Genomic DNA, 18,656 nt, shown 5'->3' on the forward strand with positions numbered 1-18,656 from the left:
CACGCTTGGAACGACCGGCTCCGCAAGCCCATTTTGAGGGTTGCTGGAAATGCCAAGGGCAGTATCTGACAATCACACACAAAATGTTTCCCTTTCGGCTGTTGAGATCTGAGCCAGGCACCCCTACCATCTCCATCCCAGCCCTAGACAACGTTGTCCCGAAAGCCGACTCCGATGTATAAATAACCCGACAAACTTCGTCATGTTCGAGTCGAGACAATACGGCTAGTTCCTCCGAAATGTGGACTATTTGGTCCAAAGAACTATTCCGCAGCAGCCCGACTGGCTCTGTCTGATATCAGATTCTGGTGGATAGATAGAAAGCTAATACTTGCCACGTTATTGATGCCTCGGGTATTGGCCGATTAAGTCTTTACTGAGCCCACCATTATTTTGTAGAGTAGTAGTCAAAGTCCGCTGTGTGGATACGAGCACTTGCTAGAATTGGCAAAAACATACAATCCCAGGTCACAATTGACATATATATCATGTCTCTGATGCCTCTCTCTCGCAGAGCCGGCTTGTTCTCCGGCTGTCAGCTCTCAACAACCGTAGGCCGCCTAACAGGACCAAGATAACAACATGTTGTCACGGACCTCCTACCTGCTTTGCCTCCTCTTGGCTGCTTGTGCCCATGCGGCCAAGCCTCTTGGGCTCGAGGTTTGCGGAGCCTCATGTTACTACACCTTGGCCAAGACCAAGTTCGCTTCTGATAACGTAACGGAGCAGACGCTTTGCACACACCCCCTGCGTGTCACTTCGACATACTTGTGTCTATGGGAGCATTGTGAGGAGAAGGACTTGGTCCCAGGTATCAACTGGTGGGCTGGAACATGCAAGAAGTCCGCCAAGGTGGTCAATCTCGACGCCTATAGAACCACCGTCGCCAATGTGACGCAAGAGTACATTGATAGCCTCCCCACTGTCGAGCAGACACAAAAGACTGTTGTGGATGTTGTGTCGATGCCGTCGCAAGCAAACTGGGACATCTCTCACCGAACTGTCAACACTTACTACACCAACATTGTATACCACCAGAAGCTACGGTACGCTACTTTTACACAATATTCCTTCACCACCCCCTGCCGCTAACAGGTGTATTATGATAGATGGATCCCATACGGCTACTGGGGATTGGTGCTGGCTCTGGCTACAATCAGCCACGCCATCGCATTACTTCCAGTGAAACGCTCTAGTCAACCAGTACGAAAGAACAATGCGCCAGCAAAGCTTAAGGGCTGGTTCCATCGCAATCTCATGATGGCCCCTACATTCTCGTACCACCATCATCAGCCCTTGGGATGGTTCACCGTTCCTCTCCGTTTGCAATCCTTGGTCATTGCTGGCTACATCATTACGCAAATCTTCATGCTGGCTTTCCACTACCCTGTCTTTACCGGCAATATTTAGTATGCATTCTTGATCTAACTTTCTACTATGATACTGTTCTAACATAGCCACCAGTTACAAAACTGTTCCAGGACAGGTCTGCCGAATTCTTGGTGATCGACTCGGTATCTTCATGACGGCCGAATTGCCATTCATCTTTCTTTTCAGTGGAAGAGCCAACATCCTCATCTACGCCACGGGATGGAGCTACAGGACATTTAGCATCTTCCATCGCTGGCTAGCCCTGACCCTCACTATCGAGGGTATCTGCCACGGCGTTATTTTTTCCGCCTACTATGTCAATGGTGAGCACATCTAGTCAATACACCCCAAAGAGAACATTGCTAATATGACAAAAAAGAACAAGGATGGGATGGATACCACGAGGAGTTGCGTACCGATCCCACTTTCCGTTATGGACTTCTTGTAAGCTGTCAATTTGCATCCAATCTAATTCGCGTGGGTACTTACAGAAACCACAGATGGTTATAGCACTCAGTCTTGGCGCAGCTTTTGGTTTTGCTCCTTTGCGTAGCCGAATCTATGAGTTTTTTAAGGCTGCCCATGCTTCCCTGGCAGCCGTCTTCCTTGCTGCGCTGTTCTAGTACGTCATCTAGCTTCCTTATTCTGGTATCTTCGTCTGCTAACAACATTCCAGCCACATCAAGGACCAGTTCAAAGGCATGTATAAAGTCTGGGTGTGGGCTTGTGTTGGCCTATGGGCTGGCGACCATTTCCTTCGTATGCTGCGCGTCATTGCCATGAACTACAAGACCTTCCTCGGACAAGGCTCTCTTGCATTGGCCAGCTACAGCGAGGAGACTGGCATGATCCGTCTCCAGGTCAAGCCTTCAATAACTGCCGCTCGCCAAACCCCGGGAACTTACTACTTCGTATACTTCCCCAGTTTGCACTTCTGGGAGTCTCACCCCTTCACTCTGGCTGGAAGATCTAAGCAAATCGATGATATCCCGTCATACGGAAGCAGCAGCGACCAGCCCAGCGACAAGGAGACTGGCACACGGTCTCCTCGTGTTACAGAGCTGAGCTCTGAGCCGGGTGACTCATACATGACCTTTATGATCCGTCCTCGCGATGGATTGACCCGAAGACTTCGAGACAGGTTGATGAGCAAGAGCGAATCCGGCCCTCTCCGTGTAAGAACCTTCCTCGAAGGACCCTACGGTACGCCCGCTCGTCTTGATCACTTTGACAAGGTTCTTTTCATTGCTGGTGGTAGCGGTATCACCACAGTGCTGCCCTATCTCCGCCAGTTCTTTGAGGACCAGAAGGAATCACAAACACCTCCCAAGGTCCGCCTGGCATGGATCGTGCGAGACGAGGGTTTCGTTCGAGACGTACTTGCCAACGATCTCCGTGCCACTGAAGGATCTGCGCTGGCAGCATCAAGGCTCAACATGGAATTCTACATCACTTCAGACTCTCCCAACGCCACACCCAAGACGGAAGAGGCTGGAAACAGCATCGCCGATCCTAGATTCAAGAAATCACGACCTGACATCCACTCCGTGGTTGACACCTTTGTCACTCAATCCCAAGGCAAGACAGCCGTCTTTGTCTGCGGTCCGGCAGAGATTGCCGACACAACGCGGCAGGCCGTGATTAGACAGACGAAGAAGGATCACATTGACGTTGAACTATTTGAGGAAATGTTTGTTTGGTAAAAACAGGGACTAAAGCGGTGGTAGAGCGGCGTACTAGGGATTTTATGAGGCGCATGAACATGAACATTGGGTGGATATACTCTATATAGGCTATGCATTACGGGACTTAAAAGAATTAAAAAGTCATGACTTTCAAAATTTCCTTAACGCGCATATATACATATCACAAACAACATTGCATATGACAAGGCGAAAATCTGAACTTGGTGATGTGATATTCAAAGGATTGAAGCTGTGCTATTATGTAGCTACAAGTCTGCCATATCTAACTCAATAAAACATCATCCCTCCACTGTCAAAGCGCGGTCGATAAGATCGTTTGGCCGGCGCAGAAGTGTGAGCAACGTTGCTACTGTTGTAAGGGCTCAAACTCGGCGGAAGATCCTCCACCCTAGTACCCCATGAACTTTCCTTGCTGCCTAGAGTGAGTACAAGCTCCTTTCCTTCAAGGAAGAAGCTGTGGTCGATCCAATTCTTCGTGTAAGGTTTGCCATTCAAAGTAGCCTTTTGAATATACACATTCTTGTAAGTGGAATCAAAGTTGACATTGCGAATAGTCGCAGTCTTCCCTGTAATCGGACTCTTGATGCTAACGCTCTCAAAGTAGGGTGGAATGATGAGATAGACATCCTGACCGGGGTTGGGGAATAGGCCCATCATGGAGAAGGCAACGAAGCTGCCCATAGCGCCGCTGTCGTCGTTACCTGGCAGCCCATCTGGTGTAGGAGCAAAGAACTTGGGGATGTAGAAGTGGCTGCGTTCAGCGGACAAGGCTGGTCGGCCAGCATAATGGTATTGGAAGACAGTGAGGAAACTGGGTTCGTTGCCGATACTGAAACATTGTTAGTTAAAAGGATGAATTAAGTGTCATCGAAAATCGCCTACTATGTAATCTCTTGGTCGTGCATATAATCTAGACGGCTGACAAAAGCGTCAGAGCCGCCATAAAGGTTAAGCAGGCTGGCTTGATCGTGTGGAACGAAGCTATGGAGCATGTGAGTTAGTTTAAAGTTCTTTTGCACAAAGCAAATAATAGAATCCCTTTGAAAACAAATGTCATAAACTTACAAGCCGTATTCCCAAGTGCTGCTCTCGAATGTCTCAGCCCCAGAGTTTTGAAGCGAGCATACGCTCCTAGAATCCAAGTTGCTGCACATCAATGGATCTTGCGTGAACCAGGTCTCGTTCAAGAACTTGGCTTGGAAGAAGCCCGTAAATCCAGTGTCGGTCCCGTTTGAGAAGAATGAGGTCTGGTCAGCTTTGAACAAATTTTGCCAATAGCCGCTGGATTCGATGTATTTCTCTTGGTCTCCCTTTTTACCCAACCCTGCAGCAATCTGGGAGATGCAAAAGTCGTTGTAGCTATACTCAAGAGTGCGACTGATGGTGCGCGTCATGGTTCCAAAACCCTTGTAGTCAAAGTCTTGTACGGGAACGTAGTTGAGCTTTTTCCACGAGTCGATGCCTCCCCTACCGTTCGTGGACCAGGCATAAGGCTCAACTTCTGCATCTTTGACAACAGCCTCATAACCCTTTTCCCAATCGATTCCATCTTTGAGACCCTTGAGATAGGCGTCTGCCAAGACGTTGTCTGCGTTTGAGCCACCCTGGGTGTATCCCGGACAGAGACTCATACGGCAATCAGGCAGCCATCCCAAGTTTTCATAGATAGATATCAGCGAACGGATTTGTTCCGTAAGAGCCGCAGGATCCAGAATAGTCATAAAGGGCATCTGAGATCGGAACAAATCCCAAATACAGTAAAATGAGTCGTAGTACGGCTCGCCGTCGTTCCAGAGAGGGTTCTCTCCAGTATAATTCTGAGGATTGACGAGTGTGCGATAGATACCCGAGTAAAATGACTTGATATAGTCCTCACTCACACCATTACCAGCCTTGATGGTAATAGGAGAAAGCTTCTGCCGCCAGATATTGGCGGCCTCATTGGCATATTTGTCGAGATCCCATTTGGTAATTTCTTTCTCCGCATTGGAGCATGCTTGTGCACTGCTGATGAAGCTAACACCAGTACGAGCATAAATGGGCTCTTGAGCACTGGCGAAGCGGACAAAGGCACCGCCTGGCAACGGGTAGCCGTTGATAGAGCGCGAGATGGTAAGATCTTTGACGTCAGAACTGGCGCGTGAGTTCACAAAGATGCCATTGTCATAAATTTCAGCACCTGAGAAATCTGTGCAGAAGTACAACTTATAGAAGCCAGTGCCGAAGCTGGGAACGAAAACGGCATTGCCGGTGATGCGGCCAGTCTTTCCGTCCACACTCACAGTGCCATTGTCTTGTCTCGAATTTGAAAGATCCGTCAAGTCTTGCAGGATAAGCGGCTTATCGTCAGGGCCTGCATTGGGGAACGTGAACTTGAATAGTGCCGCATGCTGAGATGTTGTCATCTCAACCTTGGGCCCGCTGTTGAGGGTTATCCCAAAGTATCCCGGCTTCGCGACAACACTCTCATTAGAGAAGCTGCCGAACTTGACACGGTCATTCTTGGGAAAAGAACAACCGTCTACTTCGCCGCCTGGGCAAGAAGTATACGGAAATAGTGGGAAATTACCAAGCGATGGCGAGCCTCCAGTGCCAGAGTCGTGCATGACGCTGAAACCGGTGACAGACGAGCCATCTAGAGTAAATCCGCCTTGGTTGCTGCCGCTATTGGTATCGGCTACAGCCTTGGCCATGCCAAAAGGAAGAGTAGCTCCTGGGAATACATTGCCGCCATTGCTGCTGCCAATGAGAAGGTCGACGTGTGTCAAGGGATCAAATGAGGCGGCTTGAACCTGCGTAGTAGCTGTAAGTCCATAAAGTAGACCAACAGCATTGGCAGCTTGGTTTAATTTCGCCATACTGCCACTGTCTCTTACTATGCTAGCAACAAACCGAGACACATGGAGAGCATCCAACACCAAAGATGCTGCCATCATGACTCCATATGTATTCCATTGTTTCTGCCTACCCCAGCAACCCCTCAAGTCTCGGTGATCCCCATTTCAATTCCTTGCGTTACATCGTCCATGTCTTATCACTAAAGTTACCAACCGTCGGGCCAACAATGCGAAAAAATATCATTCCGGAATTCATGCCGCAACTGCATTCTACACCGTGAGACATTTTGCCGTGGATTTTGATGAGCGTGTCTCAGACCAAGAGGGGAGGTGCATTACCAGTCTGCATATGCCGGGTTATACCCCTTGGATAAATTGCTGCAACCCCAGTCGGCCAGTTTACCGTCACAACGCGTTTCTTGCCCCTCTTTCTCATAGGCATCAAATCTGGAAGAGGGTTTCATGATTGGCGGGGTGCAATAAAGATCTCTTAGATCTGAATCTATGATTTCATCAGGCATTTGGCACAACTGTATTGTTCTAGCAGTCAACTGAAATTATCATTGAAGCCAAAACTCTCCTGCTTTGGTCTTCAATCATAAACACCAGGCTAGTAGAATTCATGCGCAGAGTCAACTCTGACGTATGGCAACAGATTGCATGCGGTGCGAGGTAGACCAGGTGGAGCTTTTTGTCCTCCAAAAACTATCCGCTGCTTCCACTGGAGATAGCCAACTGCCCAATTCATATCAAGCGCCCGTGGAACGATCGGGATACGGAACATCGTCTGTAGAAGCGGGGGAAGTTATGTAGTATCTCTTATCATGTTTGGCAAGTTTCTAACGGTTCAAATGTGCCTAGGAATGCCGAGCCGGGCGCGAGCATGGAGACTACATCCGACTTCGCCCCAGTTTACTCAATATCACAGTCCAAGAGGGTAATGACATGAAGATCGCACCACTGGTTGCTGATTTCGTATTCCGACCCCGCAGTCTTAGGCTAGTGGCTGTAATACATGCACGCACTTTGTGATAGCCCCATTGAGGAAAACCAGATTGGTTTCATGAGAAACTCTCCTATTGAGCGATAATTTTGAGAAAGACGGGAAGGCTTAGTGAATACAGAGTTTATCCTTTGCTTTGCTATTAGAAGGAATCTGTACTATGTCATAGTCTTATTACAATCTCAACTAGCTTGACATGACATTATCTCATTATTCACAACTGTTCCTGCAGTGTCATACTGCCCTTGTACTCATGACGACCCAAGATCATACCGAGTACCACGCAGGGCCTTGGCTGGCCCATTGCCAAGATTAATCTCATTGAGATTAGTCAACCCATATGCCTTTCCAGTCCGCCACAGGTAGATACGGAACCCAAAGAATGCCAAAGCAACCACTGGCAGCGTTACATAGGAAGCGAAAAAGCCGGACACCGAAAATTTGTGAATAAAAGCCTGGAACCCATTGAAGAACAGGATAATTGTGAAGAGGACGATGCAAATCCAAGCCATATATGGTTGGAACCAGCCGCGGAGATCAAGGTTTCTTCTGTCAATACCCTGAACTGCCAGGGCACGATAAAATCTGACGAAGCAGGCACAGATGGAGATCCATGCAATCAAACTGCTGAGAGCTAAAGTCAAAGTGTCAGCCAATGAGCACACAAGAAGAACTCAGAGATTAATTACCTGACAAGTTTGAAAGCCAGATAAAAGCTTGGGCAGAGCCATTGGAGACGGAGAGGAAAGCCAATAGTCCAAAGCAGAAAGAGACCAGAACGCCCCAAAAGGGTGTGCCAAAGCGACTTGTCTTGAGAAAGCAATGAGGCATAGATCCTAAACCAAAATGATTAGCATCCAGTGATCAGCTTCCACTAAGGCCGTTGAAACAAGAGTCTTCTTACTTTGTCGAGATAGCGCGAGCAACGTTCTCGCTACGGCGAAGACGTTTTCGTTACATGATGAGAGTGCAGACGTCATAACCTGAACTCATGTGTGAGTATAAGCTGTCCATAGCATGAGATCCTCAGCTACTTACCACAGCGTTAATAACACTTGGGAGAACTTTAACGCCGGTTTGCTGACAGATGACAACGAAAGGCGATGATGCTGCCGTGGAACCACCCTGGGCGACTGCACTGAGCAACGCTGGCGAATGTTGGCTGACATTGAGAGAGATCATCAATACAGTGAGGAGGTACAGTCCAACTATGAAAGAATGTCAATAGGGATTTCCTAGGTATTCCGGATTCTTCAGCTTACCAATTCGGTAGAAGACTGTTCTAACTGCCCTTCTCATCGTCTTCCTGGGGTTGTGCGCCTCGCCGGCCAGCACACTTATACCTTCAATACCACCAAACGCAAAAGCAGCTTGAGTAAGGACTTTCCAGAATCCGAGGAAACGTGAGAGGGAGACTGGTGACAAGTTTGCAAACGAGTCATTGAATGGCTCATCTCGCCAGTAGCGACCGCCAGTGTATACACCATTGACACCGCCAACATCGGCTATCAAGCCGAATAGTATGAGGGCGACAAGCATTAATACCTTCATACAGGCGAATACAAACTCAATCTCGCCAAAGTATTTGACACCGAGGAGATTGATGCCGATGCTCAGCACCAGAAAGGCCGCGATATATGCCGATACGTGATCTGAGACATGATCCCAGTAGCTGATCATGACGGCAGTAGCTGTAATCTCTGTGGGGATAGCCAGGCCAGTCTGCAGGATGTAGTTGATGCCCATCGCGAACCCAGCTTCGGGAGCGATGTACTTGTTGCCCATCTCGATGAAACCGCCAATGTTTGGTGAATAGACGGACCTATAGACTCGAGATTAGCACCACACAAGAATAACTTAGAACATGTTCGTAACCAGACTTACATTTCACCCAGACAGTACATCATCATGCCAACCAAGCAGCCGACAATGGTGTAGCCAAGGAAGAATCCCACAGGCCCGCCATTAACCAATGCAGCGCCAGAACCTAGAAAAAGACCAGTACCAATAGTTCCTGCGACAGCAATCATGGAAACCTGGCGAGGTTTCTGCCGACAATCTCAATCAGTCAATGCATCGAAGACGAGTATTCAGCGACTTACAAGGTCACGCTTCGTGCCAAACTCTCCCTTGTGAGTCGATTCGGCTTCATTCTGGACATCAGGGTCTGCATAGTCTTCTAGTACACCACTCGTCGCTCCAGGGCGGAACGAAGACACGGACTGCAGACCCCTCTCATCCTTCTCATTCAAATCTGGCTGGCCCATGATGATGGTTTTAAGGAGGTCAGATCGTTCAGATCTGAGATCCGTCTCAGTTTCTCTGCAGGCTCGCGGGTTTTGCCGTGCACGATTGGATGCCGCTATAGTCTCTTGCCGTGTCGCTCTTCCCACACGACAGATGTAAGAGAACAGGGGAGAGGAGAAAGACGCACACCACCACGATGTGCTGGGTGTTCAACAAAGAGATGTAATTGGTGCCAGAGAAGGCTGCTATCATAAGGTTGCATTCGGAAGCAGGCAACACTGCATGGTTCCTTGTTCCTTTTTAATATGCCTGTCTATACGCGCTCATAGACGGCTGCTGCTGATGACTGGAAGATCATGCCCTCATGTACGGTGGGGGGTCGAGGTGATGGTTGAAGAAAGATCTCCCCCACAATGATTCTCAAGATGGAAACGAGCAAGATAGGTAAAGAGAGATACCGATTACCAGGACGGTAATTTGACCGATGGCCGGCGCAGATAACATGGCAATAATTAGCGACTATTAGCGATTAAATGCCGAACCCAGCAATCCAGCTATGGCTTATCGACCAGTGTGGAGAAGCCTAGTGATGGCAAGAAACTCGGTGGTTGTTCGTGGGGGCTTTTAGTTCATCAAAGAAGGGGAACAAGTTGTCCGTTTCTGACAATGGGGGTATAGACGGGGGTTTCGATTGCTATTCTGGCTCTCCTCCCCCGCATTCTTAAGCTTCTTCTGTGGGGTTGAGGAACGGATAATGTGCCTTCAGAGCCGAATTACGTGTATATCTCTCAGATACGGGACTGACAGCGTGCGTGTATTCATAGACTTTATCAGAGTACAGGCACTCTCAAAAAGACATTCATCCCCCACGTGTTAAGCGCAAATAGAGTTCTTACAGATGTTTTGGCAGAAGAAATCCTGATTCTGAAGATAGCTCCTTGCCTCCGCCTCATTGCACAGTGTCGCCGCTGCGGCAAAACGCTTTAGAGTTGGGGGGAGCGCCAGCGTCGAAGCCGTCGCTCAATGGTTCGATAAACCGATAAACCGCGGAGATGCTGGCTCTCGCTCATAGGCTGCACGTCGCGCCGTCGGATATAAATCCTAGTGACTCGTGACTGCAATTGCAAGGGTACAGTTCGTAATTGATAAGGGATCTGTGGCTAGCCTGGCTATGTGGAACTCGGTCAGCAATCATTGCGTGTAGTGTACTGCCACGGCCTATGTTCTTTGTTTATTTAACAGCCAGGCAAATGTATCGTGCCACATTCAAGAATTCTTCTGTAAGCATGCAAGACAATGGGATCCCTTGAGCTATTGTTTGGCTACCGACTGTGCCGGTTATTGAGAGTTATTGAGCTTCACAAGCGGACAAGCGGCGCTCTCAAGCTGGAGCTTCACGCTTCACCACAAAGTCATTCGCCTCCTGCAACATCAGGGAAATTAAACCAATGAGAAGCGTTGAATCCAAATAAAATGCAATCGCGCCACAATTAGTATATCTGCACCACGTGTGAATACCGTGCTGGTGCTTCTAGAAAGCCGCACACACGCATGCCATCGTACCCATTGACCTATTATGCCACGAGTTCCAGCCCTTGATGCAGATTGCCTTCACTAGACCACGCCACCAATGCATTGACGATGCAAAAGCTGGCTTCATTTCAAGAGCCCCACCGAAGCCTTTGCCGACGAGATGAAGATATTGGGGGTGAAGATGAACCAGAAATACGAGTGTACTTAGGAGAGTAAAAGCTGAGAGAATATGCAGTGGATGAGTTCCTGCATGTGGAATGCAACCAATGTCACTTTGTACTGCTGTACTATCATCCTATATACAGAGAATTAATATTGCCTATCTACCTGACATGTAAGTGCATATCGGCAAATGTTTCTATTGGACTCGCTCAAATTGTTGTTGTTCTGCCTTCGTTCAAAGGGGTTAGATGGGTTTCCAATCGCGCTATCAGGCCATGTTGACTCGTATCGTACCAGTGTACACATAAAATTGAAGGCAAACTTTCATGAAATAAGCTATCTCAATCTATTGCTACAATGAAAAACTAGACGTACATCAGATCTCGCCCAAAAAGTGTCAACACATTCCTACGCAAGATGTCTGAATGCATTCCCACGAAAGAGGATTGAGCTTCCTGAATGCAGAGTCAAACTGCACAATTTTTGACTCCCATTGGTTATTTCCTCTGTACCGCCGACCGAATAAAGTAGCCTTGCCGCTTTCAAAATCAGGTAGCGCTACATTGACGTTATTGAATCGCTGGGATGCCGGGATGATGGGCAATACTTCCGCCACTGACGGGTCTGGCAAGTAACAGCTCGGCTTGATCTCAAGACCTTCATACATGCCTTCTTCTTCTATTTCTATCAACAGGTCGCCCATATTGATGACCGTGAATCCATCCCAGGCACCTTCACGATGCGGAACTTCTTTCAGCAACTCGAGGATCATCCTGCGAAGATTCGGCTGGCGGCATTTGGCCAGTGCGTAATATAGTGGTGGTATGAAGCCCATATCAATGGTAAAGTTGATGTCTGGTGTACTAGTGCCTCTCAAACCAAAAGATTTCTTCATTGCGGTGCGCATCAGATCCCACAGGTCAGCTGACTGCTTGATCAGTAGGGAGAAATCCGGCAGATAGCGGTCATATATCATTTCATCTGTTCCACGAAGGGCAGTGGCGGCCATGATCCTCGTCATAGTGTGATATAGAAGCAACATGGGTATGGCAAACTTGGTGCGAAAGTCTGCTCGGCTAGTCAACTTTTCATGACTGGAATCCAAAGCACGAAGCCATCTCATCAACGCCGCTTCCAGACGTCCTTGATCCTCATAAAGCCTTTCCGGGATAGGTTGTCCACTTAGAATCAGCTGACTGGCCTGTTCCCCTAGGATATGCGACCCGTTGATTAGGGAGTCCATGTGCTTCCGTGCTTCTCGCAGAGATGGGAACGTCTGGGGAATATCGTACGTCTTCGGTGACTCTGCACTATCTCCTACAAAAAGCAAGTATGAAGATACCTGGCCGAACAGCGCAACTTGCACGTTAAGCCGAGAGAAGACTTCGACAAGAGTATCCTCAACCGATACCGCATGTGATCGCAGAATAATATCTCCATCAGAGGTGATTCCCTCGCGCTGCTGGATCTCACGAAGAATGCGGAGGCCATTGGTCAGGTGTGCATGGCCTGCTTTGAAACCCCCTCTCAACAGCTCAATGCATACAAATAGCATACAAGTGATTAGGCACACCCGAAGTGCCTCTTTGTCTGAACGCTTGAGGCTCTGCCGCAGATGCCGGATGGCTTCGTTGTATTCGGTAAGTGAGATGCGCTCTTCATTCTTATGAGCCGCACCCAATGCTGTGACCGCATGCAGAACAGCCGGCTCCTGTTCGCTTGCTTGCAGCACTAAAGAATCCCAGAAGCCCGATTCGAACAGGCCGGGAAGCTTAGTGGTGGTATATCTCCGAAAGTACTCAAACCCGAGGCTTGCGGGCTGACCCGCGATCGCGCGCGTCTGCGACATGACGACAATGTTCCGCAGGGGCTGCATCTGATTCCTACGGACTAGAGAGGAAGAGGAAACAAACGGGACCTTGTCGGAGCTTCCGTAGGCATTCCCTCCGCCACCCCAGATGCCGTACCCATCACAGACCCGACCAGTCGAGACACATCTCTGGCAGGCCGGTCTCCCCTCATCACACTTTACACGCCGCTTCCTACACCCAATGTGTTAGTGTCAAACAGTGAGATGATCATCAAGATTCATTATAGCTCATGATAGAACGTATTATGCATACTTGCAAGTCTGACACCCCGTCTTCACTCTCCTTCTCCCCTTCTTGGCAGGAGGAGCTTGGGGCATATTATCAAGCTTCTGTGTTGGTATCCTAGTTTCTCAACTAGTTTGTCTGGATAATGTTCGTCCAGCTGTCTATTTCGTTATAAAGTCCGGTTAGATGGAGATATCCAGCATTGATGAAGGGGAGTAAATGAGAGTCCCTTCTCGAGATGCTTCAGAGATCCGGACTCTCATCTGATGTGGGGCCGTCCCGGCTCGGGTGCTTTGCTCATCTCATCAGAGAGTCCAGATTTCCCCAATTTAGTTGATGGAGTCACAGAATGTGTTACGTTCATTGGCTCGCTCGCAAAGTCTGACACTTGATTGGCTAGAGTCGGACAGATTGGTTGCCGTGTCGTCTCAGTTCGCTTCGTGCTCAGCAAAGCAAAGCTCGCAACACACGACCAAAATATGAAGTTGTACGCTTTCATAGGTGTATTAATTAATAGAGTACTCGCTATTGCTCCTGATAATGCATGCATATCTCCCATTTCCTAACCTCTGGTCGCTCCTCAGAGCAAGCCCTTGGCGCCAAGCTCCGACTCAGTCCACTGCCAAAGCTTCTCGGCCAGCTTCGCGTCTCGCGCATGGTCACTCGGCGTCCCAATCTTTGCATATGGTACAACATAGGCACCCGAATCTGACTTCTTGAAGTTGCTGCTGGCGACGGCAAAGAGCGAGGACCAGGCGCCCTTCTCCTGCTTATCCAGGATCCCGAGGCAGCTCATGATGGGAGTAGCTACTCGCAAGACACCTGCAGGCAACGCCCCCGTGGCTTGTTTATTCAGATCGCTTGACTTCAATCAGCTTCCAAATACACCTTGAGTTGTTGGAAGTAAGTGCTGCAGGAACTTACGTGTCAATGTGGCCGGGATGCACTGCTGAAAACCAAATCGCTGCATTGCCAGCTTCCGCAGAGATAGGGCCGTATTTTTTGTTCAGCTGCACTGTATGCAAGACATTCGCCAGTTTGCTCTGGCCGTATCTCATCATGGAGTTTTCCTTCTCTAATCCGGTGTCTTCAAACCGAATTCCGCTCGGAGGAGTAAACCTTGCATGTCCATCCGATGTCAAGTTGACCAGGCGGACAGTTCCTTCAGGATTCGACTGAGCGGTAGATTGAAGAAGTGGCATCAGATGATGCGTGAGCAACCAATGGGACAAGTAGTTTGTCTAAATCATACTTGTTAACTTCATGAACTTTCCAGAGTACGGCAGCTGAATTCGTAGCCTAAACAATGTGAGTTTACCTGCCATTGAGCCTCATAGCCATCGACGGTCAGAGAGTAAGGCACTCCCATAATACCCGCATTGTTGATAAGTCCATGTAACGCGGGTTCATCTTCGCGTATCTTCTTCGCAGCTGCGATGACGCTCTGGAAATCGGATAGGTCGAGGTCAAGAAAATGAATATTCGCAGACGGCAGTTGTTCTTGTATCTCGTGAATAGCCGCCAGTGCCTTATCCTTGCTGCGCGCGCCCATATACACTTTGGCACCACGGGCTGTCAAACCAATCACAGTCTCCTTACCACTGGTATTGTTAGTACATCGATTGCAAGAGGAAATTTATACGTCAAACAGCTGACTTACATGCCAGCATTGCCTCCAGTAACAATGTAGACTCGTCCTGTAAGATCAGGAATTGATTCGGGTGAAAACTTGGAGGAAGGCATTGTGGATGTTGTTAGCGGCTGTTAAGGGTATGTATGTAAGAGTGTTGATAGGAGTGTGTAATTGAATGAATCTGAATGTTGATGCCAATTTTATTCGACAACGGTTGTAGCTGGGAATCTGATATTTATATTCTCTGCCATCGCGATGATATTAAGGGGCCCAGTTGTGAAGCCGCACAATCAACAATACTCAGTTTACTGTCCGCTCCGCCTGATTCCATCGGTTCAACTCCCACTCCGCAACAACACTCGTAGATGTGAGGCACGACATGAGAAAGCCTTGGAGCACCAGTTTGGTATAGTGCGCTGACCGCTGCTGACAGTTTCTTTCCCGGTATAGCGTGCTGACTGTCGCGAGTGACTAAGAAGACCATCTCAACCAGAAATTGATTGATCCGGTCGCATTCTCGTTTCTCCGCAAGCCCGCCAAATAGATGGACATAGGCGGCCGACGGCCGTCCGGCCGTGGTGCCGTGCGGCCGCTTTGCCTTGTAAACTCCGTAACGCTACTCCGTACTGAGTCCGCATATTGTGAATACAAGGAGATTCACTAGGCGACAAACATACAGGCAATTCCACATCATGTCCGCTCATTCAAGTATTGCAGTCTGTTCTACTCTGTACATAGTCGGAGATAGTAGCCTCACGATAATTTCGTATCTGCTTTGACTGTGCAAATAGCAATGGCCTCAGCCGCATTTCATGTGCGAGATTATCGGAGTGCTAGTCTCAGAATCGAATGCTAAAACGCCCATATAATTATTTCTGCATCCACTATCGAACAAGTTATATCTTAATATACCTATCAGAGACCGTATAGACAGACAGAGACAGACGATAAGACGAAACATGTATCGGCGCTAGAAGAGTAAAAAGTCGCGAATTTTCTGTGTTGCTAGCGATGAAGAAGGAAAGGGAGATCCAAAATGCGAATAAGGAATGAAGTGGTCATATGGCTTTTCAGGAAGAGTGCGGCTCATAAGCCGCAACTCTTAAAGCAACGAGTTAAGACGCTTTCATGAGTTGCTCTAGATGAAGCTTAGCATTCTCTACTTGACTGTGCGCAAGAACCCTCGAATTAATTAAGGATAGCAACAGAATAGCCCAAAAACAACTTCAGATTTATTCCTTTCGTTTTAGAATAAAGCGCAACATGAACATTCTGTCGTTGCAATGGGTAGTTATGTGCCGAGTGCAACCTAAGAGCCAAAATCGTCACCACGGTATCAGTGGTCAAATCGGCGATTTAGAGTTATTGAGCAACACCAGTATATCAAGGCAACAACAGATCGTTGATCAGTTCAGATTAATTGCCGGAAAACGCAAGAGAGGCTATATTAATAGAACCCCAACGGGTATGCGAAAAAGAGACGACCAAAGAAGGGTCGGCATATAGAAACGGACAACCGCACATATTCACCACACTAAACTCATCATGCATGGTGGGCACATTCTCCTCGTATATGCACATATTCATTTTGCGGTCTCTGAATTTTTTTTTTTTTTTTTTTTTTTTTGCAAATCGCTTAACTCCCTCAGTGCCCCAGAGGCGGGAATTTGTATGCATGTCAGCCGAAACCCGAGCATAGTCGATTGCACTTAAAATATGGAGTACTCCGGGCCGCTCAGATAGTATAGAATCTGACATACGTCAGGTTTGACATCAATTCCTAATGCATTTTCCCTTTTCTTAGCTGATGGGAAGTTGGTTCGTCCGCAACTCGTCCGTATCTCTTTCCATACGACCCATAATACGGCCAAAGTTCTAAGTATTACTGATCACTCGTCCGGTATTCGTCCCTGTTCTTCCATCTATCCAACGTGTGGTCCATAGTTCGTCCGGGTTTCATCCATAATTCATCCATGCCACAGCAAAATACAATGGGAGGCGAACGAAGTGCCGGGCGAAGAACGAGCAGCAAGATATTACGACGCACGTCTGCTGCCTTGTAGTATTAGCAACTGGGCACCACATGATCCTATCCGTCAACATAGCATCTAAGCAACGGACGATAGATAGTGGATCATAGACTATAGGTGATTTCCATTTAAAGCAGTATAATTAGTTAGAGATTGGGTTAAGCTCAAGCCGTTTATTCGATCAATCAGGCTATCTGCCCAGCTTTATTTAGACATGACTTATCTCTCTCACGGGAATGGCACATTACTGACTCGGGCTAAAATTGTTGCAGGAATACTTAACATATGTTCACCATATATCATCATTGAGTAGTATTATGGAATAAATAGGTGGTATTAAGTCTCTGAATACTAAGAATGTTCGGGTATAAGATTCGTAATAACCAAACCTTCATATATATCTCATAACCCGAACACGAGAAGGGAGGCATATATAAGAAGCACCCAACAAGCATAAACGTACTTTCCTACGCATCTTATCCGTATCAAGCCATTAGGTCTAAGCGTCTCCATTCTCGTATATCCCTTCTTCTTTTTATCATTCTTCTGTCCATCCTCGACAACATCTTCTTTCAGGAAAAGAATAAATACTCTCAGAATGGCCACTCCAGAAACAAAACTTTTCATTAACGGCAAATTCGTACCCAGCATTTCTGGCAAGACATTTCCAGTCTTCAATCCTACAACTGAAGAAAAGATCATCGACGTTTATGAAGCCGATGCTGCCGACGTTGATGCTGCCGTCACTGCTGCAGAAAACGCATTTCCGGCCTGGAAAAGCCTCTCCGCACATGACCGTATCAACAAGTGCTTGAAATTTGCTGAACTTATCGAGAGAGATCAGTTCGAGATCGCCAAACTCGATGCTGAGGATATCGGCATGCCCGTATCAGTGAATCATCTTTTCATTCAGAGAGCAATTCGAGACATCAAGCATACATCTGGATTAGCCCACGATGTGCACGGAGAAACTAGCTTAAACACCCCCGGGCAGATTCATATCACCCTGAGGCAGCCTTATGGGGTGTGCGCTGCCATTCTCGCTTGGAACGCACCAGTCGTAATATTTACCGCCAAGGTCATTCCATGTATAGTGGCAGGCAATACAATCATCGTCAAGTCATCGGAGAAAGCCCCTCTCTCTTCTCTCAAACTAGGCGCACTGGCAGCCGAGGCTGGGTTCCCTCCAGGAGTTATCAATGTACTTTCTGGATTCGGCCACACCGTTGGCGCAGCCTTGTCCAGTCATATGAAGATTCGCAAGCTTACGTTTACCGGCTCTACTCGTGCAGGCAAGCTCATTCAAGAGGCGGCCGCAAAGTCAAATCTGAAATCCGTTGCACTTGAAATGGGAGGCAAAAACCCACTGATCGTTTTCCCCGACTGCGACATTGAAGAGGCCGCAGGCTCTGCTGCCGCCAGCTTGAAGTTTAACTCGGGCCAGATCTGTGTCTCAAACTCACGAATCTACGCCCATAAAGACATCTTCCAAAAGTTCCTCAAAGTCTTCAGTGAAAAGTTCGTGGAGCCCAAGATTGGAAGCCCACTGGAGCCTACCACCTTTTTCGGTCCGCAAGCCGATAAACTTCAATTTGATCAAATATTAAAATACATTGAGCAGGCCAAGTCTTCGGGGGCGAATCTAGTTATTGGAGGTAGTCGTGCCACCGACAAGGGATATTACATCCAGCCAACGGTTTTTGCGAAAGTCCCCGCCAGTGCCGACATCTTACACGAGGAAATCTTTGGTCCAGTAGCCGTGATTCAAGAGTTTGAAACGGAAGAAGAGGTGATCGCAGAGTGTAACAAGACAGAATATGGCCTACACGCTGGTCTTTACACCAGAGACATCTCACGCGCATGTCGAGTAGCGACAGCATTAGAGACGGGAGTCGTCACAGTGAATTCTGGCGGCAGCGTTGGCGCCTATGACATGCCTTTTGGCGGCTGGAAACAGTCTGGTAATGGCAGAGAATTGGGCAAATTGGGCCTTGAAGAATTTTATGAGATTAAAACGGTTATAATCACGTTGTAGGTG

General features: G+C 48.0%; 6 protein-coding genes across 6 annotated transcripts; 2 read left to right on the top strand and 4 right to left on the bottom strand.

Annotated features, from left to right (window-relative positions):
* Positions 1-582: 582 nt before the first annotated feature.
* Positions 583-3,074, top strand: M431DRAFT_481095 (hypothetical protein; the record flags this gene model as incomplete). Its single annotated transcript, XM_024915931.1, has 6 exons — positions 583-1,046; positions 1,110-1,409; positions 1,465-1,694; positions 1,751-1,815; positions 1,872-1,993; positions 2,048-3,074. 6 exons carry the CDS (start codon positions 583-585, stop codon positions 3,072-3,074), a joined length of 2,208 nt encoding a protein of 735 aa, XP_024775250.1.
* Positions 3,075-3,344: 270 nt separating this feature from the next.
* M431DRAFT_84143 (glycoside hydrolase family 92 protein) lies at positions 3,345-5,935 on the bottom strand (the record flags this gene model as incomplete). The annotated part of the gene is made up of 3 exons (XM_024923397.1): positions 3,345-3,906; positions 3,960-4,058; positions 4,143-5,935. The coding sequence occupies 3 exons, from the start codon at positions 5,933-5,935 to the stop codon at positions 3,345-3,347; spliced, it is 2,454 nt and encodes an 817-aa protein (XP_024775251.1).
* A 1,233-nt stretch (positions 5,936-7,168) lies between these two features.
* Positions 7,169-9,184, bottom strand: M431DRAFT_4563 (hypothetical protein; the record flags this gene model as incomplete). Its single annotated transcript, XM_024915318.1, has 7 exons — positions 7,169-7,551; positions 7,607-7,753; positions 7,822-7,900; positions 7,956-8,125; positions 8,180-8,739; positions 8,802-8,965; positions 9,020-9,184. The coding sequence occupies 7 exons, from the start codon at positions 9,182-9,184 to the stop codon at positions 7,169-7,171; spliced, it is 1,668 nt and encodes a 555-aa protein (XP_024775252.1).
* Positions 9,185-11,256: 2,072 nt separating this feature from the next.
* Positions 11,257-13,047, bottom strand: M431DRAFT_481098 (hypothetical protein; the record flags this gene model as incomplete). Its single annotated transcript, XM_024915932.1, has 2 exons — positions 11,257-12,901; positions 12,983-13,047. The coding sequence occupies 2 exons, from the start codon at positions 13,045-13,047 to the stop codon at positions 11,257-11,259; spliced, it is 1,710 nt and encodes a 569-aa protein (XP_024775253.1).
* A 429-nt stretch (positions 13,048-13,476) lies between these two features.
* On the bottom strand, positions 13,477-14,698 carry M431DRAFT_15951 (hypothetical protein; the record flags this gene model as incomplete). The annotated part of the gene is made up of 4 exons (XM_024912981.1): positions 13,477-13,815; positions 13,880-14,196; positions 14,274-14,556; positions 14,616-14,698. The coding sequence occupies 4 exons, from the start codon at positions 14,696-14,698 to the stop codon at positions 13,536-13,538; spliced, it is 963 nt and encodes a 320-aa protein (XP_024775254.1). The 3' UTR covers positions 13,477-13,535.
* Positions 14,699-17,216: 2,518 nt separating this feature from the next.
* M431DRAFT_84181 (hypothetical protein) lies at positions 17,217-18,653 on the top strand (the record flags this gene model as incomplete). The annotated part of the gene is made up of 1 exon (XM_024923407.1): positions 17,217-18,653. The coding sequence occupies one exon, from the start codon at positions 17,217-17,219 to the stop codon at positions 18,651-18,653; it is 1,437 nt and encodes a 478-aa protein (XP_024775255.1).
* Positions 18,654-18,656: the final 3 nt, after the last annotated feature.

This window comes from Trichoderma harzianum (assembly GCF_003025095.1).
Source record: "Trichoderma harzianum CBS 226.95 unplaced genomic scaffold M431scaffold_5, whole genome shotgun sequence".
Classification (NCBI taxonomy): Eukaryota; Fungi; Ascomycota; class Sordariomycetes; order Hypocreales; family Hypocreaceae; genus Trichoderma; species Trichoderma harzianum.